Genomic DNA, 23,487 nt, shown 5'->3' with positions numbered 1-23,487 from the left:
ATGTTAAAGAAAAAACACCAAGTCATTGGTTAATAAATAACCAATATTTATTAAATTAATAAATAATAATATTTAATATTATTAATAAATCTTTAAAAGCCTGTTGTAATAGTATGCTCAGGTAGTGATGGATATTTGTAGCTGGTAAAACAACATTGGCACCTTTCCAGCAACTTTTTATCCACATTTCACCTTTATTAGTTTTAACTGCCGATTTAGAAGGCGGGACTAGTCTGTGTGGTTAGATACAGATTGGTTAATTTAGGTGAGCTAGCGAAAGATGGTGAAGATAAACCATTAATATTAGTTTACCTTTGGGAGTGTAGTTACCTGGTTTATTGCTGTGGTGGGCACTCTGTGACGAAATGTAACTAGTGTTTCTTTCTGTATTGTCATTACCCTGTTCTTATGGAAGAGGATTTGGACCACTAGAAAGACAAAAAAGTAGCCACGTCTTTCTTTTTTGTTTCTTTTCCAGAATTATGACTTTAATCTCCGAATTCTGACTTTTTTCCTCAAAATTCTAATCTCAGAAATTTGAGATCAATCTCATAATTCTCAGAATTAATCTCAGAATTTGTGTCTTTTTCTTAGAATTCTGAGATTAAAGTCAGAATTTTGGCTTTTTTCTTGGAATTTTTACTTTTTTTCAGAATTCTAATCTCAGAATTAATCTCTTTTTATCCACATTTCACCTTTATTTCACCTTAATCACCAAAGTGATACATTAGTTTTAGCTGCCGATTTAGAAGGCGGGACTAGTCTGTGTGGTTAGACACAGATTGGTTAATTTAGGTGAGCTAGCGAAAGATGGTGAAAATAAACCATTAATATTAGTTTGCCTTTGGGAGTGTAGTTACCTGGTTTATTGCTGTGGTGGGCACTCTGTGACGAAATGTAACTAGTGTTTCTGTCTGATTAGCCTGTTCTTATGGAAGAGGATTAGGACCACTAGAAAGACAGAAAAAGTAGCCACGTCTTTCTTTCTTTTTTTCTTTTCCAGAATTTTTATGAAAAAAGTCTGACTTTTTCTCAGAATTCAGAATTTTTTCTCTGAGATTAACCTTAGAATTCTCAGACTTAATCTCATAATTGAGATTAAAGTCAGTATATTGAGAAAAAAGTGTGTTCGACAATTAGTTTGAGACGTCCTGCCACCTTATTTGTGTAAAGCTCAACAGCGACATCTGCTGACCAACGGAGCCTTTTAAAGTAAGAGAGGAAGAGTGGTACGCTAACGAATTGCAGGTGTGCACTGAGTCTGTCACGTCGTGGGCCAGTGGCGCAATGGATAACGCGTCTGACTACGGATCAGAAGATTCTAGGTTCGACTCCTGGCTGGCTCGTCGTATTTTTAGCCTTCATTCTCTTATATAAGAGTTAAATGCTGGATGACTTGCTAGAGATGTATAATTCCAAGAAATAGTGGATGTATTGATTATATTGTTTGCTAGTGACCAGAAGAATAAAGAGGCAGGCCTGTTGCCTGAACTTGCTGGAATTTCTAGAAAGATTTGACCAATTCAATGTGGTACAAAGAATCAAAATCGATCAGTTATCAATCAGTCAATTTTCTTGGCAACAAGTACAGCTTCAGTTCAGTTTGGTTGTTTGGGGGAAGACAAAGTTTCTTGGATAAACACAGATAAGTATTATTGTTATAACTATTAGAGGTTGTGTCAGAACCATCACAATACCTACGATCTCGTGGAGATGGAGACGTAATTCGTTCTACGGAAGTGAAAGTAAAACAAGGAAGCTTTCTTAAATTTACATATGAGGAGAGTGGAAAAGAGCGAGCCAGCCAGGAGTCGAACCTAGAATCTTCTGATCCGTAGTCAGACGCGTTATCCATTGCGCCACTGGCCCACGACGGTTTCCACTCGAGAACTTCCTATTTCACAACAGTGTAAGTATTTGCAGTCTAGGTTTACTCGTTCTTTTTCGAGGTCGTCATTTAGGAACGTGGTGGGTAGCCGAAAACGTAATATGGTGACGATTTGTCACCTAGCGTAAAATGTTACGCTTTGGGAGTGAGAACGGGTTGAAGTATAACATTAAAAAGAACAATAACTGTTAAATGAATAAATAGTAGTAGTTACAACTTAATGAGAAAAAACTCGGCCTAGTTGCTCTCTATGCCAGCAGGTGACGCCATCGTGCTTATTTTCAGAGCTAGTGAACACGGCGCCTAAACAAATCAGAAGATCATAGGGTCGAGTTCTTCCTTGTTGCGTTTTTTTTAGCCAGCCAGTCTGCCTGCGCCTAAAGAGAATGTGTGTAGACTAGGGGCTTCCAACTCCAGTTCTTGAAACCTACTGTCCTTCAGCTTTTAGATCTTTTCCAAATATGGCGATGACTTCAGGTCCTGAAGGCCCCCGTGGACTTGTCCTCCTCTCTGACACATCTTCTGTCACCTGTTACTAAGCAAACTCAAATGCAACAGGTTGCTGAATGCATTCAGGCCTTTGCTCAGGCCTGTTTCTAGATTGTATGTATTATATGTGTTTTGTAGGCATGTATGCAGTTTTAACCTTCTGTAGCTCAGAAGTTACAGAACTCAGTTACTTCTAGCTCCATCAATGGCATCATGGACACCGGGGTCACTGCTCCGGGGTCCACTGGCCTCGTGATTACCTTTTCCAACAATCCTCTGGTGCAAGGAATGAGACAACAACCACAAGTCACCAATATCCCTAGAAATAATGCAATAGAAAGCATTACAGACATCACAAACCCTTTCCATTGTCTGAAGACGGATGTCATCCAGCTCTCCAGCGGGTTGTCGATTCCTGAGTGTTCATGCATAGTTTTAGACAAAGTTTTCAGCCCTTCCAGAGCTTGAGTTACTGAGCCATCTGGGGCAGTGTTGTTGGGGATAAAGGTACAACACGTCTCCGAACATGGCACATACACCCCCTTTCTCCGCCAACAACATGTCAAGGGCCATTTGATTTTGCACTCCCATCAGCGAGGTCGGACCCAACTGTTCCGCAAACCCCTCCATGCCATCTCTGGTTAGGTTAGAGAGTCTCAGCAAGTTATAGTGGACATAATTTATGCAATCAACATTCTTGTTTGGAGTTACCCAGATGAATATACTTTCAAATCCTGAAGCTACTTGGTCTGCTAGTTTATACTCATTTGGAACTCCCCTGGGCACCCCTATTGAGTCAATCCAGGTGGGTGAATTCAATCTTGGGTCATACGCATGTGCCCCCTGGGTCCCTCTCTTTGCCAAAATGTGTCTCTTACGTCTGGCAGCTAAAGTGCATGTGTTGTGTTGTGGTAGGGCTTTTACCTGGTTTCTGATCAGTGTGAGTGGAGCTCCCAGCCGTACCATAGCACATGCCCCCTCACTTCCCAGAGGAACCCGAACCAAAAGAGTGCGGTGTCCACAGTAATAATACAACCCACTTCTAGCCCATGTTCCAATCAGAGTGTTTGGGTCACTTACATTGTTGGTGGTTCTTCCCATGAGTGTGACAGCACACCAGCTTGGGTCAATTTCTCCCAATTCGTACTTTACCTCATCCGTTGAAAACTTAAAACATGTATAGTTGCCTTGTCTTGACATAATTGGTCCCACTGTTGTCTGCTTTGGGATTAGAGGAAAAAGACTAGACAACAGAGTGCAGTTGCCAGTACTCACTGCACTTTTAGTCAGCCTCAGCATACAGTCGTAGCCCCACTTGTCCTCTGGATACAGTGGTGCGGGCTCTGTAAACAAACGTGGTCTGGCTGAAGCACAGGCAACGCAATCAGATACCTGTTGTTCTTTAGCACCAGCATCTATGCTGAATGGATATCAGCCAATGTTGAAGAAGTTACACTGTTAGCCTGTTTGTCAGCTTAATATAATTAATCAGTAATAAATAACGACGGTGAAAAAGCAACAGGAGACGCTTGTTAAGGGGTCTGAAATAGCAATTTAATAGTCTAAATCAAATTTGGCTTGTTGTATTTTATTAATTAAATATTTCCTTTACAACAATCAAACAGAACACAGTTGGTTACAAAATAAGGACTGCAAATGTCAAGCAAGCAAGCATTAAGTTAGTATATGAATGAAATATGGATGGCAAAAAGCATCAAACCGAAAATGTTCTGGAAGGGAAATAACTATTTAAAGGGGAATTGCCCAAAAAATAAAACAGACAAATGATTATAGGCCTACAGTATATATAAATATTTATAAAAAAAAATGCAATGATCTACAGTTCTAATACCAGCATTGTCATAGGTGCATAGAAAACTCACTTCTATTTCTCCATGTGCTTAGAACAGACTAACAGTATAACCAAGTCTCTCACTTGATAAAACACATTTGGGAAATTATTTTGAAGGATCCTGTAAATTAGCTTTAATTTCAGTGGTCACTGGGACATTTAAAAGAAAAAAACCCATTGATGTTAGCAGGATTTATCCCAAAATAAGGGTTAAAAAAACAAACAAACAAACAAACACACATTTCCCCCTCAGAGTTATACTTCCACTCCAATCTTTGGTTTTGCCAAATCATTCCAGAGATTCCAATTCAGGATTCTTTCAGTGCCATGATGCCCGTCTCTTATACCCCTGGAATTAAGTATCGTTTTATTCTCGTGTGACACAGATGTGTCTAAGTTATTATATGATGTAACTAAATGTTGAAATTAACAGCAGAAGTTTGGAGGCGAAGTTGAAGGCACACAGTCTAGGATATTTACACAACCAAGGCATTTCATATTTACACAAAGAAAATCTATAATATGACAACACTTCTGGAAAGTCTGCATGCAATGCTTCATTTAAAGTAGGGTTTTGGTGCATTGCAGTACTTCATTATTGGATTCTGCATAAAGGACACTTCATTGACATTCCTGTCAATATACATATCAAACTATATTTCAGGACGTCTCAATCCTTTACAACAAGAATTGCAAATAAATTCCCGAAGTCCATATTTTGCAGTTCCTTCTCCGATCCATCAGGTGTCTCCCACCACCTGGAGCGCTGTTAGTAGGAGGCAGCAGCGACTGAAGAGGAGCGGCCAGGCTGGATGTGCTTCAGGTGGCAGGAGTGGCAGAGAAGGTGTCCGTTCAGCGGGTAACAGCGGTGACCTTCCTCATCGTTCAATTCCATCTTACAGTCCTGCACAGCATAAAGCAGGAACATGGCTGAGACATGTCTACTGAGTGAGCTTCAGCAGATAGAACAGTTGACAAAGGGTGTGATTGTTGCTCTGTATTGATCTTGGAAGATTTGACAGCAATAATGGCTCTGGTCAGCAGGGGTTTTCTTTTGTGCTGCAAGATTTCTTGAAAGAAATGTTTCTAACACTAGATTTTGTGTTTTGAACAACCTGAAAGACTTAAAAATAAAAAAAATAAAAAAGCTGAGAAGAAACCATCCAGTAGTTACACAGAGGCACTTCTCACAGCTCAGTGATTATGAGAAAAAAAAAAAAAAAAAGAAGCTGTCAATCATGCAAAAGAACAAACAACGGGTACTTGAGAAAATGATCAGATGGTGATGATGAGGTGTTGCATACCTGCTCTGCTCAGCACAGCATAATTACCAAGACTGTAATTAAGATCGGGGATCTACTCATTATAATTTCATTTAATGAGCTATTCAGAAAGCGACTGGCTAAGAGCCACTAAAACACACACATTTTACATTTCGAGGTGTTTTTACTTACCTCACAGTGATAACATTCAACATGATAGTCTTTGTCCATGGATACTACTCGAATGGTTTCATCAGACCCCTGGAAAAAAACAAAAAAACCCAAACAAACCACTGAAGGTAATATCACTAGAAAATGCTCCACTCTCTCCTTCTGTTCAACTTCTCAGTTTGACAAAAGCTTCAAAAGATCGATAAGAAGCCCAGGGACGTCAATGCAAGCCACGAGCTGAATGATCTGTAACTCCTCTGCATCACAACTTTGGAGCTCAAGTGCTTGGCAATCATCTTGGCGAGTGTTGAGACATGACTGCCACTGGTTGCTCCAGTATCAGAGCAGTTTCATTCCATGTTGTGAATGTACTCAATTTATTTCTCCCTCCCGTCAAACGATAACTCAGATGAGCCCTCACATTGTTTTGACCAGCTTGAAACTTGAGCTCTGTGTTTGGGTCTTAAGGATTTATAATCAATCACGTTCTTACTGAATGACAGTCCATGTGTAAAAATAGCTGATCATGCTCTACTCCTACAGTTTCTTAGTCATCTTAGCTTTATGGTTCTTCTCACAGTCTTTGCCCTCCTGTGAACCTGAGCTAATCATTCTCTACAGTAAAGATAAAAACCTGGCACTTTATGATCATATCCTGTACACAGGTTCACATTTCAGCTCCAAATTACATATACTTATCTGGATACTGAGTAATTTTCTCAGCACCTATGTGCTACAACACAGTCCAGCTTGCCTACAGTAACCACTGAGTGGATCTGAAGTTTAAATAAATATTTCAGATATTGTCCAGTCACCAGAGAAGTAAGGTATTTGAAGCTGCCATAGAGGAGTTCAAATGTCAGCGCTGCTTTTAACCAACAAAGCTGCGTCCTTATGGTGTAGAGATGAAGGTGTTTACTATGAACGGTGCCCAGTTTACTCTGGCTAGTGGCCTTGATCGCATTTTATTTATTCTCTTTACTGTCTGTGCACTTCCAGGCATACAGGTCTCTCATACCATATTATGAATTACATTTTTAATATGAAATTATATTTACTTGGATTTCTACCCAGATTAGTTTTTACCTTATTGAGACAGGCGTTTTTTGTGTCATATTTTATTTGATTGATTTAAGCTGCTTATTATACTGTATGGTTGTCTTTCACTTATTTTTAACTGATGTAACCAAAGAATTTCCCACCCTTTGTATAACTAAAATATATCTTATGTGGGTATAAAAACATGATTTGTGTTGTGCCAGTTTGATATGGTAATTTAAATTAACACCTGCATATATAAAGGGATGAGTAGCCAACTGGACATCTTTTTTTTTAATTTCACTTTTTTGATTTACAAATGAACAAATATGCACAAAAGAGAGGATTGATAATTTATCAGCTAACATTAGCAAACTTAGTAAACAATTTGTTAACGGGAGGAGTGATTTAAAAACGTCCTGCTGCATGTGACAGTTGTTGGTTTAAGTTTACAGAAAGAGCAAAACAGTTTGTGTGTCACAGGCTGTAAACACGTTTGATTCTACTGTGTAGTTGAGCGTTTTTCAAGTGGCCGTTTGTGGAACTAAATGTTCACCACCTATTATTTTTTTTAAACCCAGGACAAAGTATTTTTTGGTGTTTTCTTTTGAGAAAAGCTCAAAATGTTCAAATGCACATTGCTGATGTTACCCAAGTAAAACAGCAGAGAAAACAAGGTGGCGATAGCTTACCTCTGAGGGCAGGATTGGCTGGTTACAGGCAGCACATTTAGGTGCAAGGACCCTGGGAAAGTAAGATGGAAAGAGAAACTTTTAAAGACTTTTTTAAAACTTAACTGAAAAAACAAAAAAACAAAACTGTAACGACTAAGGTAAATGTAGTAACTAAATGAGCTGAATTAAAATGAACTCTATCCAGACTTTAAAGATCACAGTTCATATGCAGTGTCCCTTTACCAGACGTTACACCCCCCCCCCCCGCCTCCTGATTCAGCTAAGGAAATGCCAGGTCTGCAGATGTGCTGGCTTCACTTCACACACGTGATTCCCCAAATCCAAGAACGAGTAGAAAATTAAAGCGCAAACTGGATTCATTATTTCCACACACGTGGCAGGCACCTGGAAGTCTGAGGAAAAAACAAAGGGTCTCTCAGTGTGGATGGGCATGACTGTGGCCAAAAGTCACATAGCTGTATACACAATAAGGCTTGTCTGATTTAATCAGCGTAGAGAACATTTGGGGGCTGCCAGGCAGAGATCGGCCACGTGCTTGGTTCTGCTGTACATGCTGTCCCAGCAGGAAAAAAAACAAAAAAAAAAAAACAGCTGGAACTGCAGAGCCGCTGTGGAGAGCGAGCCTTTACAGGTGCTGCACATTCAAATGTGATTGCAGTTTGTCAAAGTGGTTAACAGTTCCCACACATGGATTCATACATAAAACCTTTCAGACCCCTACTTGTATTGCAGATTATGTCCAATAATGGGAAGAGCCATGGCTCTGTGCCACTAGTCACACCTCTAACTGGACAGTGATATTTTCTTTCCTCCCTCCCCCTCTCTCTCTTGCCCCCTGCCAGAATAAACTTCTCATGTGTCTGCCACATGTGGCAGAGGGAAATTTAGTCAACCCGTGCAGGCCTTCTCAACCTGATCCCGCCATAGCAGAGGAAAGTTAAAGGGCTGTGCTAGTGAGTTCAATTGGAACATGAAACCTGGACATGTTTTCCCAGCGTCACTTTAAACTAAATCCACCCCAGACAAATCCAGGTGCTCCTTTAATTACTGTGTAACAAGCGACACTCACCTGTGGTAGTCTTTGACACAGTAGATCCTATTTTCGGTGTCCACAGTGAAGGGCACTCCATCAAGGCTCTCGTTACAGATGACACAGCGGAAACAGCCTGGGTGGTACGACTTCCCGAGGGCCTGCAGGATCTATGGAGAGGAATGAGTAACACGCTTCATGTTTCTTGGTATTTTGAATGGTCATCATATAAAAAAAACAAAAAAAAAAACAAAAAAAAAAACAAAAGGAAAAAAAAGAGAGAACATTTTGGTGGGTTAACTGAGTCATCATCACAGCCCAGAATAGTCTAAGACAAATAACTCAGCAAAATACAAGAAGCAAGCTTACCTACCAAACAAATCACAAAGATTGACCCAATTTTAACACATTTTATTTACAGCAAGAAAAACTAAGAAATCTCCTTTACTCAGCCTACTGAATGGTTAACATATGCAGACTCATGCCAACAGAAATACTTTACTTCCTGACTTGTGATGACATCACATCGGGGTGTTTCTAAACCACAAGCCTGTGTGTCTGTGTTTGAGGAGACAGACAAAGACACAGAGCCAACGCTCTTTATTAAGTCATCATCCAGATGTGTGCACTGAATGCTCATTTAGGATGAAGTAACCACGTTTAGTGCCGAGATCACCAGACTCTGACACACAAAAATCACACAGAAGCCCATTCAGCTGACGAGAGGAACCCAACAGTTACCATGTCCATGATCAAGTGTCCGCAGGCGTTGCACTTGTCTGCAGACTGCTGGAAACCAGAATACTACAACAGAGAAAACACAAATATGGTTTATTAACGGATTTTCTCACAATAGAACCCCTCAACAGCTCCACAGTGTTTACCCTAGGCCAAATCCCAGGCCATCTGGGCAGCTGAACTAAAACCATCTCTACAGTTTGTTGCAGTAACATTTGCTTCAGTGACATTTTTTCCGATTTAGTCACAAAGTCAGTACAGTGTAGTTTGTTTTGAGTATATTTAAGTATTTCAAAAATATTATGTAGGAAAATATCAGTGAGAACAGTGCACACGTACAGGCCTGGCAGAATACATATGCATATATCACCACTTCATACAGAGAGCAAAGCCGGAGCAAATTTAAGTCAGTATAAATGTTGATTTTAATTGAGAAGCTACGAGCTTTTGGTGGAAGGGCAATTACAGGAGGTTTTACACAGAGAGGGCTCGCGGGGTAAACAGACACAGGGCTGCTGAGAGAGCAAGAATGAATTTGTAAAATACTTTTCACATGAACGCAACATAAACACCAGCTGTAAAACGCAGACAAAAAAATTCATGACAAATTCTAACTTAGGCTTTTAATTGAGTTGAATGCATCCATGATTATGCACAGGGAATGTTCTTTCAATTTTTTGCAAAGTACACGTGGGAATACTCTGATGGTCCAATTGGCCTGACTGCCCTCCAACCCATCAGCAGTAGGAAAGCTGTTTCTCCAGTAACAGACCTCTTTCCAGTCTCATTTTAAGGAAGTTATTCACATTGAATACTGGAAATTCTCTAAACTCTGTCAGAAGGTCATGTCTCTGATTGCCATTTGCATTCAAGTGGAATGAAGCAGTTTTCAATGATCATGGGTTGGATTAAGGAACGATGTACACCCCCCCCAAAAAAAAACCCAACAAAAAAAAACTTCTTTGAGCAGCTCCCTTATTTACAAGGGGTCGCCACAGTGGAGGGATATTTGATTTGGCAGACATTCCTATGCCGAACGCCCTTCCTGATGCAACGCTCTTTGGGACACTCGTCTCTTTCTGGTCTTGAACTGGCGATCTTGCGCACAAATGGTGGGAACCTGTGATTTCTGGTATTTTAGGCAAATCACAAAGTTATCTGATTTTAGAAATGAGCCATGACAGAAGGATACTGACTGGCATCTAAACTAAATCTAATGCTTTTTTTTTTTGCATTTTTAAGTCCCAGTGATGGTTATCAGACCATAAAATCCAGTTTAAGAAAACTAAATATTGACTCTTTATCGACTGCTCACCAGGAAGTCTTCTTCACAGAAAACCTTCCCTCCAACATAGTAGAAAGCTTTCCCTCTCAGTCTTCGACCTGCAGAACAGAGAGAACAGTCTATTAGCATCAAAGTTGTCCACAGCTTTGACTAACAAAATCGTCTTATTCCCTCTTACTGAAATACGAACGTTAGGCAGTTTAGAACAGGCTTGAAAAGATAACTTAACGACAGAAAGTTGAACTGTCATACTGGAAAGTCTTACATGAGCCACGAGCTTCATCTCAGAAAATAGTTACACCACGACTAAGGCATTAAGAATGTAGTGATTAATTACAGCTATTCAAAAGGTAATGGGCCGTCTTGCAGTATTCATTACGTCCTGCTGAATTCCAAGCAGATTAATCAAATTCAGGGATTCACAGTGTCTTGGTGTCTTAATATAACACTACTGTGGCACAGATCAGGCAAGGAACACATCTGGATCTAACACGTGCAGATAAAGGGCTCATTAAATCTAATTATTGGACAGGTAAACTGATTAAAGAGTGCCCTGTTGAATGTCATGGACACCATAGGCCAAATCCTCCAATAATGCACTGCTCTTCTTTGTTCCTATCCAATGTCCTTACATATGCTGGGTATGCTTACTTTTTGTCAAAACACACGTACCAAGCCCTTGTGTGCTTCACATAGCTACGCCTGCCCTGGTCCCACAGGAAGAAAGAACATTCCTCGGATTTTGGAAGTGGGGAGATGAGGGAGGGGACAGCAGAGAGGGAGGGGTTCACCTTAGTGAACCGCAGTCTTCTTTATCTCTCAGGCTCCATCCCACAATCTGTTTACTTTTTTTTGTGTAACCAGTCTACTTGTTCCAGGAGACAGATCCACATCCTAACCTATACCAATTAACAAAAACAAAAAGCCTTTTCATGATAGAATGTGGAGAGAGTCTCCAACTTCAAATACCTCGGTGTCCACATCAACGAGGACCTCACTTGGAGTACACACACGGACTTCCTCATTAGTAAAGGCAGACAGCGCCTCTATCACCTGAGGCGTCTAAAGAGGTTTAAGATCTCCAAGAATATACAGAGGAGATTCTACACTGGTGTCATTGAGAGCATCCTGTGCAACAACATCATGGTGTGGTACGGGAACTGCACAGTACAGCAACAGAAAGCCCTGCAGAGGGTTGTGCGCACAGCTGAACGCACTATGGGAACATCTCTACCAGCACTGCAGGACATCTATGCTGAAAGGTGCAGATCCAGGGCCATCAGGATCATTAGGGATTCTAGCCATCCCGCCCACAAACTGTTCAGGCCACTGAGGTCAGGGAAGCGCCTCTGTAGCCTGAAAACAAGAACAGAAAGGTTCAGGAGGAGTTTTTACCCACAAACTGTGAGACTCCTCAACCAAAACACAAACCGGACAACATGATGGACAATCTCACACACAGTACATAATTTGCACTTTATCTTTCTTCTCTGAACCTTATCCGTACCTTATTATATACATCTGTACTATGTAAATATGTATATTTTTATAGTCTTCTCATTCAAATCATTACAGTGCAATATCTTGCACGTCATGGATATATATTTATAAGCACAAACATATGGACTTTTACATTGTTTTTTTATATATTTTTTTTACTTTTAACTTTTGTTTCTTTTCCTTTTTTTCTTAGCTTATGTAAAATCCTTTTTAGCATGTTTGCACAGTCGGGGGGAGTACTTTTTTAGCCAGAAAAAACATTTCACTGTATGTTGTACCAGCTATAACTACATGTGACAAATAAATAAAGAATTGAATTGAATAGAATAAGTACTGGGGCTTTTTTCTCGGAAAATGATTTCTCATTGCTTCATCTTTCAGCTAATTGTTTGACGATTTAAAGTCATAACTGGACTGTTTGGAAGCAATGAGCTGGAATAAAAAGTAAAATGAGATCTAAACCATGAAACCTCATGATTTCTATTTTTCACTGGGTAGCACATTAACTTCTTCAGGAATTTACAAGTTCATGATCCCATTTTAACTGAGTAAAAATGACCATGCATTACCAAAGTGTCGCCTAGACTACCTAAAGAAGAGCAAAGTCATTCTGATCAGACCAAGGTGGGGAACTGGCCGTGAGTAATTACTGATAGTCCTGGAACTGTGTCCCTAAAGGAAAAAGGGAAGGATGAAGGGGATGAAAGTGAATTATGGACCATTCCTCTTCTTCACATTCTTCTTCTTCTTCTTTTTTTTTTTTTTTTTTAAGTGAGTCACAGAGGGAAGGCTTTGCACAAAGATAAGAGCTTAATTAAAGTCAGGAGTCAGCAGTGACGGTTTGAAAAGCACAAGAAACGACGACTACGGCGCTTTCATAAAAATGTAAAACACCTGAGGGACAGAGCCAAAACACAGGGCCGGTTCTAATTAAGCAAATCTATGAATTCCCTCATGTGATCCCATTCAGAAAATGAGCAACTCCTAATGACCCTGCCATGACTTCCCAATCAAGCCTCAACCTCAACGAATCAGGTCCTCAACTGTGACATGTCAGAGATTGTTCTCACCTTAAAATCATTTCCTGTTCTATGAAATCACTGATGTACTTTTAATTTACAAAGAAAATGAGTATTTTTAAGACTTCTTTGAACTTCGGTTGTTTGGTCAAGACCCTGAAAATGTAGCCTCCAGATGTTAACATACCAGCAAACTGAAGGACCAATAGGATCCTGGCTTGTATCCTCCAGAGCCTGCAGACTGACTTGTATTATGGGCTGATATCGAGAAAGCAGAATCTGTTTATCACTGTTCTTTGCGTCACTGCTGCAGTTCTAGGCTATCATAGTAAAATAAATGTGAAAAACAAACCACAACAACCACAATTTCCTTTTTATTTCCATCAAGATTAACTCTACAGATGCAAGTTTTCCTGAGTGTCTCCAAGCATATAAATTTAAGAAGCTGTTTTTAATTTTTTTTCTTCTGAATTACACTTTTTTTTTTTTTTTTTTTTTTTTTTTTAAACAGTTCCACAGACCATCTGAGAAGTAAAACTTGGGCTTTTTCTCTCTAACTGAAACTGTGTTTTTACCTTTAAATGTCTGTAAACAGTAAATGATTAAACTAGAAGGAAGACCCCTGCAGCGAAGTGCTGAATCTCAGACGTGCAGCCTGAGCGCTCTTGGCCACCAGGAATGTCCGCCTGCCTTTCACAGTCACCTGGGGTGTGTGTGTGTGTGTGTGTGGGGGGGGGGGGGGGGGGGGGGGGGGCAGATTGGTAGACTGAAAGCCTAGAAGGAGGTTCATGGTCATAAAATCTTATGCAACTCAACACATGTAGCAGTTATGCTGACACACACATTTTGGAGACAGGAGAAAAAAAAGAAAAAAAAAGGGGCAATGCTTAATACATGAGTACTGCGTAGCTGACTCGATTATGCAGCAAGTATTACATATGCATTTATATTTTTCGTTATGTTCCTGTGTGCTGGCTCTGTATTGCGTGGTAAATGGTCTCCCTGTCTCACACTGTACTCCCAGCTAACACAACAGCGCCTACTGTCCTCCTGGAGCTGGGGCTACAGAGGGCCCCCATGCCTGCATTCCTCCCCAGATGAGATGCTTTCCCCTGGGGCCGCTCGGAGCAAACACAACCCTAATGCCCTCGCTTGTAACAAGCCATGAGAGGTATGTGCTGTGTAAACTTTCTCCCACCACTTCAGGAATCAGCTACACTCTGAGCCACCATGTAAACCCTTAGAGACATGCAGTCCTTTCCGTTAATCGTCTTCATGCCTGAATGAGCGCCGTTGTCACTTCTTACTAGTATAAATGTTACTAGGTACAGCTATATTAGGACTGTGCCCATCTCTCTTACTTACTTTGAAATGCTCAGTTCCTTAAAAACATGATTTGTTATATTTTAACACATTAACAGATAAAATCTTATCTCATGCACTGTTTCTAATTTGCAACTTGCGTTCGTTTTTGATGCATTTTTGGCAGCTCCTTTAAATCCATACTGTTACATACATGTCTGAAGGAACATAAAAATTAATGAGATCCATGTCTGAAATCAGGTCTACAAGATACTGCTAAACCCAGCAATATTATGCATCTCTTATCATAATTCAGCTACACCATTTTCCTCACAAACAAACATGACGGAGGGTAAAGGGAAATAGAGGTGTTAATTACACATTTGAGTGTATAACCAGAAAGGTCAGCAGTGGTACAGAATAATGAGCCTTGGCAGAGATCTCCAGAGTGCCACAAATACCCTGCATACCCATGATCTGATAATTGGGACAGAGATTTTAATGGTTGAAGCCATGAGTGAGGTCATGCTTTAGTGGGGGAAGGAAATTAACATCTAGCTACAGGTCAACCACAAACCATAAGTAATAGGTCGAAAGCGACAAAGTAAACTAAACCCTTTAAATATTATTTAGCACAACGTTGATAGAATCCACAGGATCTATACGTGCGGCCGTTCCCACACTTTTCATTTAAACTCAAAGTTGAAAAACTGTATCTGCCCCCGGTAAGCAATATTTAAAGAAACACACAAACAAATGAGAGATTTAGTTTTTGAAGTCGATGCCAAAGCATCTTTGAACAAATAAACCCTGTAGCCAACCGGTCCAGTGTGAAACAAGCCACTCTTGTTTCCGTCCATGTGCCACAAAGCACACATTCCTCCCAAGTGTGGATGTAGGTTTAAGAGTTGAACTCCTTAAAAACACTCAGAGAGACACTAAGTATTATTCGAAAAGCTAGCTTGTTGAAAGACAGATGAATTAGGCCGGCAAAAAGACTTTTAGTATGCCTTTGTCTGGGCTGAACGAGTGACTGGCACACCCAGAAACCAAACACTAGCAGCAGAGGACAGTAATCCCTAAATAATTGCATGTTTTTGCTTGGGGGCAGTGAATGAGCAAAGAAGAAGGTACCACTTTGATTCAAGAGTAGAGCTTCTTTGGCAGCCTGTTAGTTAGGAGGTGACAGCAGCTTTATGTGTGGAGAAAAGTGTTTAAATGGGAGCAAAAGTGAGAGTATGCGGCACACGGGAGTTTGTGTGTACTTACTACAGGCGCTGCAAGTGAAGCAGTTGTCATGGTAGAGGCTACCCATAGCCTGGCAGGCTTGATTGGCTCCATGCACTGCCTTATTACACTTCACACACGGCCCTGGAACAGAACACAGGCAAGAAGACACACATTTAACCAACATGGCTGTCACGGTTCAGGTAAATTCATGTTACTACAGCACACGATATTAATTTCAAATATAAAAACAAAAGGTTATTTCATCAGTTTCTGGAGAGAGAGAAGAGAAAACTTCAGGAAGCTGGTTTAGACTGAAAGGGGAAACACATCAGTATTTGCTTATTTGACTTGGCTTGAAGACTTAGAAGTCTATTAATAAAAGAGCTGATAAGAATCAGAGCAGTCCTACTTTTACAACATACACAGTTAATGTGTCCCGATATCAAGACATGGGAGTGTCTCTCTCTCTCTCTCTCTCGTTGGGTGAAGATTACTATTTCTGTCCTTTCAACAAGCCTTTCACATGATGGCACGCCAGGAACATTACATAACCTCTCCCTTGACTCTGGACAGCTCCTGAGCAACACAAGGTTACCGTGTGATCAATATGCAACTATTTATACCGAGAGCTGCATGAGGATTGAGAGAATTTCCAGAGAACCCTCCTCTGAGCAGAAACAGTAGGACATGGTATGATAAGGCAAACTGACATATGGACCGCCATCGCTGCTGACTGATGGGCTGCTAAATCAATCAGTGAGATATGACTACCTAATTGTTAAAACAGAAAGGGCGATGACACCGATGGAGGATGAAAGTGAGACCTCAAGTTTCTCTTTTAGTGAGGGGGAAGTTAAGTAAAGGCAGGCATGAGGTTATTTGCGTGTGTTTTTAATAGTAAAACTCCCCAGAGACTAAGAAATGGAGCTCAGCAGAAGAGTGTTACAGCCCAGCCCAACCTAACACAGCTCAGCTTCTCCAACACTGACAAAGAAACTTCTGTTTCCATTGTATCCAACACTCATCATATGACTGTGTCCTCCACAAACATGCTGTTACATTTAATAGCGCTCATCAAATGATTCTCAAAACAGACTTCCAGTAATACAGTTGGGCTATATATACATATATATATTTATAATTCAGCTAAACCTCTCCTGATGCCACCACAGAGTGCACATCATCAGGGGCCCCACTGGCTGGAAAGAAGATTTAGAGATGACAGAGGGATATTATTAGAAAGCCAAAGAATGTTGCTCTTATGTAAGCTCTTTGTTTACATGAAAACATGATAAAGCAGTCATACGAAGACTAAAATACCCTATTTGAATAAGTCAAGATCAAATCTCAAGTCTTCTTAAAACCACAAAAACCCAAAAACACAAAACCAAAAACAGAAGAAATGGTACAAATACAGCACAGAACACTGTTTTTTCAGGGGGGGGGGGGGGGGGGTTACGTTTGATTTGTATGCACTACAAGGGAAAACAGGCTAAAAATGTAGTGTCACTTTCGTTTTCCTGTTTTAAAACTTAAAAAAACAAAACAAACTGTTACTCACTGTTGCAGTTTGTGCTTCACTCACTTTAACATGAGTCAACTACACCTACATTAACTTAGATGAACACATCCACCACATGAACTCTATAAAAGACACACGCATGAATGCAATACAATAATCTGCTCACACACACACACACACACACACACACACACACACACACACACACATCACACCCAGAAGTGACAAGTGACACAGCATACCAACTTCTGCCAGTTACTGTAGCACATATACATACAAGTGCACGCACACAGACAAAACCATGCAGATGTGAGCTTGTGAGGATATCCAGTCACATACTTGATCAAAAATAAAATAAATAAATTAGCCTCCAAAAGGCCTGCCAGAGCAGAAGCCAAGAATCCCTGGGAAGAGTTAAGATGAAGCTTTCCACTCAACAGCCAGATGGGATAAATTAATCCTCCATCTTAACGCAACACTAAAAACTCTCCACTGGATGTGTATGTGAAAGTTAGAGGAAGAGGCCAGGGAGAACTCTGGGATGTTGCTTCTTCTTTCTTGAAAGAACTCCTCCATAAATCTAACTTCCTCTCAAGTTCTTGCAGCCAAGGACAAAGCTGCATCCACAAACCTGTCCCTAAATGTCTCAGACTGTCTGCTCATCCATTCAAGCTACACCACAGGCACCCCTAAACTCGTCTGGGACACCCCCCTGCCCCTCCTCTTTGTATCTCAAGACTTCATTTCTTAAATTCCTCACTCTCTTCCTTCAGACATTCCTCAGTGTTCCCTTGGTGCAGCCATTGGCAATGAACTCGTTTTCCCAGAACCTCCAACTGCAGTTAATGCCAATCTACAGAGCCCCTCTGATGACATGGTACAAAAAATAAATAAATTGTGGCTACAAAATACTACTTCGTGCCCTCGAAATAGGTATAACGTGCGCACAAAATGCTAATTTGTGGGCACGAATTGGGTATAACGTGGCAACGAATTACGCATTTGTGGCAACGAAATAGATAGCGTGCACACATCACATTGATACAATTCCTGGACAGCTGCGTAGCATAAGATTAGACTAAACCTATACACCATGGACATAAACAGTATGAATGAGTTTTATTTTAGGCTGGGAATGAGCTACAAATGCATTTTGAAAAGCCTGCAATGCAAGGAACCATTATTACGGAGAGACATTTAAACAGGATATTGAGAGCCCAGTTGCTTTACAGACGCAAGTACGACCTGGACGCCGGGATAGATTTCATTGTCAACCAACTGCAAGGGCCTGGGAAGGATCACGGTTATCGGTCAAGTGTTTCGTGACCACAAATAAGTACTTCATGGGCACGTTATACCCATTTCGTGGGCACGAAGTAGTATTTTGTGTCCACAATTTATTTATTTTTTGGACCATGTCATCAGAGGGGCTCCGTACCAATCAGCACAGTATGCAAACAACATAGCCCAATATATGCAGGCATATATCAGTAACTTGATATTCAAGCACTACTACAAACGATTTACAAATTAAAACATTAAAAGAGCTCAAAAGTAGGATTTTTCAGGAGAAACTTAAGCATGTAAAAAATAGCCTACACTAGTTTTTACCCCCCACCTCTGGTATAAAGTGATGACTCAGAGGATGAGCCATGGTCTGGTGGGAAACTCCATATAGGAACTGTGTGGGCTATGTAGGACAGTGTGTGAGAAAATAAAGGCATATATAGCATCATTTTGAAATCTTCAACCCCGGCCTGTTGCACACTGTGCTCTCCCACACATCCACATTGCGTTGGCTATTTGTGCACCTCATCAGTGACTGTGGCGTATGCCAGAGGATCTTTCCTTACACACCAATATAAGCACGTTTGGGAGGGGGGAGTGAGGTAGAAGAAGGCGAATTACATCTGTGACATTCCAGCAGGAAATTCCTCCAGCGAGGATTCATGGGTGGGCTACATGTGCGTGTGTCGGGGTCTCCTGCTCTCTCTTCCTTCCCACCATGTTTCTCTCTCGAATCCTATTTTCAAAGATGACTTTGGCTTTGAACACCTGAGGATCTGCATCTGTGATTACAGCCTATCAGCTGATCTCAAAGGCAAGCATCTGTTTTTGTATTTTGTTTCTCTCCCCAGCATGTTTTGCGTATTCATTTTTTGATAGCACCTGCAGTCTGGAGAGAGCAGCTTCAGTGCTACATGCACCAACAGGAGGAATGAAAACCAGAATATGCAGGGTTTTTCCCCCCCAAACTCAACAAGTTGAGAGCAGCGGCTTGTTTGTTCTTCATATGAACCCAAATTCTAACATTTACAGTCACATTGATCAACTTAAACCAAAGCAATCACATAAACTCCTTGGTTTGTCTTTTTGTTAAATTGTTAGCAGTAATTACTCAAATGTTGACAGATTTATATAAAAATTCTCCAGAGATGGAGCTGGAAAGCTGGGAATTTCTTTTAAGTGCTCCTTGCGATATAACGAGGTCAAACACTTTATGCCAAATATTCCCAAGTTTATATCAAACTGAATGGGAGACATTGTAGTTTTCCATGTGCTTGAGCTTGGTGCATGCACAAACCTGACAACGTGCTTACAGAAAGTGCAATCTTAAAAAAAGGGTGCAAGCACAGGTCTCTGTCAGTGACATCATTCTAGTGTCAATCAAACAAACTGGATGAGGGAGGAGCATCAATACAATTACAAACTTAATGCCCCACAGATCCAAAGTGATAAAGCTCTAAGTACAGAGTTAAGGGCCTCAATAGTAATCAATTACCTCCCTGAGATGAGATAAGAGGGTAACAGTCTTCTTTCTGGCCTCTGACATTCTTTTACTGCCAAAGGGTTTGTTGTGGGTAGGCAATTAAGCAATTACATGAGACATGACAAATTAGAAAATTATTCCGTCTGGATTCCAGAGCGGAAAAGGGGGAAAGGACCACCACGGCATCGGTCGACGTGCAGTTTCACAGACAAAAAAAAAAAAAAAAAAAGTGTTGGCATGTATTCATGTCACCAAAAAAAGAAACACACAAGATGCACGTCTGCAACAGAAACCCACAACAGAAGGATTACAAAAGCTGACAAAGGGTACACGTGTCAATGAATGAAGCAAGTGACCAACTTGCCTCATTCACTGGCACATGTACCCTTTGTTGTTCTTCTGCTCTGGGTTTCACATGTCTCATGGTGGTTTATGTTTTGGACTGTGGTTTGGTGGTTCAGTTGCCCAACTGGCAGAAATCCCCTTGTTAATACTTGCAATCTGAATTCTTACCAAAGTAGTCAGCCTTTGGCTGGGCATCCATCTCTTTTTCCAGTCGCTTAGTGAGGGCTTCTAATTTTATTTCAGCTGCTGAAGGACTTTGTTCAGGTGGATGTGTCAGGACGGAATGACAGGGTAGCTGGACAGGCTTAGAGGAGCCCGGGACTTCAGCTTCAGCACTGTTGGTCTGTCCACAGGCAGGCATTTGGCTCTGACCTTGACCCTGAATGATGCTTTTGGAGACACTGCTTGGGTTTACAGCAGAAGATGTCACCCGGGCTTTGGGCTGAGGCGTTTCAGAAGTTGTAGAAAGGACAGAGGAGGCTGCCACGGGACCATTATGGCTGGCAGATGGTTTAGAAATTGGCGGTGGCGTGTAATGGGACGCAGGCTTGGTGGAGGGCTGCTGCACATGCAATTCAGCTCCTCCTGTGAAGGCACTCAGAGGCAGGATAGGCGCCAGGTCTGGTTTTGCTGAGCCAGAGGGCTCTCCGACCCACCCTTTAACTGGCCCAGCAGGAGATGGTGGACTTCTATTGACAGGTGAAGAAATGGCCTGATTCTGCTGGGATAGAAGACTGTTGAAGGTAGAAGGTGCCTGGGATAGGTGCTGGGATGCACTGCTGCTCCCAGACTCAGACAAAGATGGGGCAGGCTGGCTGTCTCTGGATGGGGCCCAAGCAGGCGGCTGGCTCACTGGGTGACGCGCATGAGAAGGGTTTCCAGAGCTAGGCGGGGAAGGGGTGGTATGCTGGTATGAATGGGGCTCCAAGCGCTCCTTACTGTCGTAATTGTTTCCGTACTCGTAAGTCCTGCTGGTAGGAAGTTCAGACTGGATACCCGTGTGGTGTCTCTGGCCGTCAAACTGTGCGTACTGACTCCCAGCAGCGGTGCTCGGCACAGGGCCAGATAGTAGTGGGGGCTTCGCAGCAGCTTCACTCGGCTGTCTGTAACTGTTGATGGGCGGTCTGTCTTTGGTGTAATGTATGCTGCTGTGACCTCCGTTCATTTTAATGGCCTCGTTGTTTCTGGCTATCTCCTCCTGGTGTTTCTGCATGTGTATTTTAGTCATTTTAGAGGCAAAAACTCTCCTCGTCTCTTCAAAGTCGGGGTTATTTCCCGCATCCCTCCTCATTCGAAACAAGCCATCTCTGGATGCTTCATACATGTTTAGGTCCTCGATAAACTTGCTCGCCTCGAGCCCTAAATCCTCGTATTTATCCATTTTTAAAAATGCGTATCGGCTCTGCTTCAGTAAAGTTGCAAGTAGTTGTATCTAGCCTAGCTTAAACACAAATATCCGCAAACTTTACAGTCAGTAGTCCAACAGCTCGCAGTCTTGAGAGAAGAAAATAAACTTTCCCCCTCCCGCCTGATATTTCCGACCTTTTCCCCGTCCTTTAAACAAACAGTTCGAGCTCCACGTCCTCCTCGGTGAAACTGTCCGTCCGTGAAGCTCAGCTCTGCCCCAAAGAAGCCGCCGTCCGTCTGGTTATAAATGTGAGCCGATCCCAGATCCGATACCCCCGGACGACCCCACAAACCGCCCTCTCCTCCTCCTCCTCTTGCTGTTGCTGCTTTACAGCTTCATTCAAAAACTTTGTCTTTCGCACCTCTGAAAGAAAAACTACTAGAAAGCAGTCAAAAACAGAGAAGTTAACCCAAAACGCCGGAGAACCGCTGGGGCACCGAGCCGTACGTGGCCGCCGGGTCGACAGTTGGAACTTAACGACGGAGCAGTTTGTTCCTTTAAAGGCACAGCGCTCAAATCAAGTAGGACAAGTAAGATAAGAGCTTTCCCACACACCAGCCATTAATCAGCGTTATTTATGTAACCAGATACCATATATCTGGTTTTAAAATAGCTCAGCTCGCAGGCATCCATTCTGTTAACTGTTCCATACATCATGTGTCATCTTTAAAAATATCACCGAGTTGACTCAATTCCCGTTCTTCTTCGAGGAAAAAGAAGAAAAAAATACCATTCCACTTCCCTAACCTCTACTAATCTTTATTTTCATTGTTTTATTGTTCTTAAACTGGACATTTTTTAAAATTTATTTTTTACATTTTATACCGTTATTAATAACTTCACATTTCCATGGAAGGACGTGTGTTATTGTTGCCTTTATTTAAACAGTCAACAGGGTGCAATCACAATCCTGACAATAACGGGTTCACTGTTGAGGGTAGAAAAAATGAAGACAATTTGTATATGGAAATAAAAGAAGGCAGAAGCTGGAACTTGAAATTACTTAAAGTAACGTGTTACTTGTTATTAAATAGCATTGGTAAAATAAGATTTAAAAAGTAAAAGTATAGCCCCTGACACAACTGCTTAAACTAGTCCCACTTCTCATAACAATCTGTGTAATTTAATATTCATAAAGCTGTACAGTAACTACTGCATGGGTGTGTTTTTATGTGGTTTGGGTATTAACAGGCCTGTCTGTTTATTGCTGAATGACATCACACATTCCTGTTCATGCAAAACACACACACACACACACACACACACACACACACACACACACACACACACACACACACAGTGTAACCCCTTTGCATTGTGTCCTGACCCGTCTGGAATATTTGAGGCAGAGTTGGGGTGCAGCAGGACAAACTCATAATGTGTAGACAGAAAATATTTTATGCGTCCTACATAAAGCCTGAGTGTGCTTATATTGTCTGACAGCCACAGTTATTGTGAAAATATATATATATATATATATGAAGCCTGGTGGCATAATAAAAGTAAAAGGTTTAGCCTGAAGAAACAGTCACTGTAATGCAATCACCCCCCCCTAAGCAGGAGGCCTAACTTGCTTTACTTACCCCTTAAACACATTCATCAGGACAGCTGGGAGCACTATTGCTGTAAAGAAGGGGAAAAAGGACAAACCAGAGCAGCTGCTCAAATGTGTTATTGCTTAAATAAATTGACCAGCATCCACAAAGTTATAAAATATTATTTATTTCAAATAAAGATGCAGTTGCAGCATGCAGTGTGGGACATTAATGAATATGTCCAAAATCTTATATCTAAAATGTTGCTAACATGGCACTCTGACATGAAATTGCAGTGAGTGTCCTGGATTTGAACCCTGGATGTCTTGTACAAAACGTAATAAACTAAACATTTGAGAAAGCATCATAAAAGTGACAAAATTATATCTCCAGACTGACTTAAATTAA

General features: G+C 41.3%; 1 protein-coding gene and 2 non-coding genes across 3 annotated transcripts; 1 reads left to right on the top strand and 2 right to left on the bottom strand.

Moving 5' to 3' along the window:
- The first annotated feature begins 1,273 nt into the window (after positions 1-1,273).
- On the top strand, positions 1,274-1,346 carry trnar-acg (transfer RNA arginine (anticodon ACG)). Its single transcript has one exon. It is a non-coding gene; the product is annotated as a tRNA-Arg (tRNA).
- A 450-nt stretch (positions 1,347-1,796) lies between these two features.
- Positions 1,797-1,869, bottom strand: trnar-acg (transfer RNA arginine (anticodon ACG)). The gene has a single exon. It is a non-coding gene; the product is annotated as a tRNA-Arg (tRNA).
- A 2,037-nt stretch (positions 1,870-3,906) lies between these two features.
- limd1a (LIM domains containing 1a) lies at positions 3,907-21,693 on the bottom strand. Its single transcript, XM_085473123.1, has 8 exons — positions 20,305-21,693; positions 15,539-15,640; positions 10,479-10,546; positions 9,167-9,229; positions 8,465-8,595; positions 7,393-7,444; positions 5,684-5,752; positions 3,907-5,133 (listed from the first exon to the last, which is right to left on the bottom strand). The coding sequence occupies exons 1-8, from the start codon at positions 21,515-21,517 to the stop codon at positions 4,999-5,001; spliced, it is 1,833 nt and encodes a 610-aa protein (XP_085329249.1). The 5' UTR covers positions 21,518-21,693; the 3' UTR covers positions 3,907-4,998.
- Between the last annotated feature and the right edge of the window lie 1,794 nt (positions 21,694-23,487).

The sequence above is a fragment of the Copadichromis virginalis genome, linkage group LG11, assembly GCF_057382275.1.
Source record: "Copadichromis virginalis isolate Kocher_CV1m ecotype Utaka linkage group LG11, C_Virginalis_male_GT1.1, whole genome shotgun sequence".
Lineage (NCBI taxonomy): Eukaryota > Metazoa > Chordata > Actinopteri > Cichliformes > Cichlidae > Copadichromis > Copadichromis virginalis.
Note: the sequence above shows the minus strand (reverse complement) of the source record. Positions and strands in the feature narration are given on the sequence as shown.

What these genes read in the sequence shown, in the direction of transcription:
- limd1a (XM_085473123.1), bottom strand. Translation starts at nt 21,517, where the DNA reads ATGGATAAATACGAGGATTTAGGGCTCGAGGCGAGCAAGTTTATCGAG. An exon ending in GACACTTGATCATGGACATG is followed by an intron (nt 8,596 to 9,166) that starts GTAACTGTTGGG and finishes TCCTCTCCATAG; the next exon opens with ATCCTGCAGGCCCTCGGGAA. An exon ending in AGCCAATCCTGCCCTCAGAG is followed by an intron (nt 5,753 to 7,392) that starts GTAAGCTATCGC and finishes GTTTTTTTCCAG; the next exon opens with GGGTCTGATGAAACCATTCG.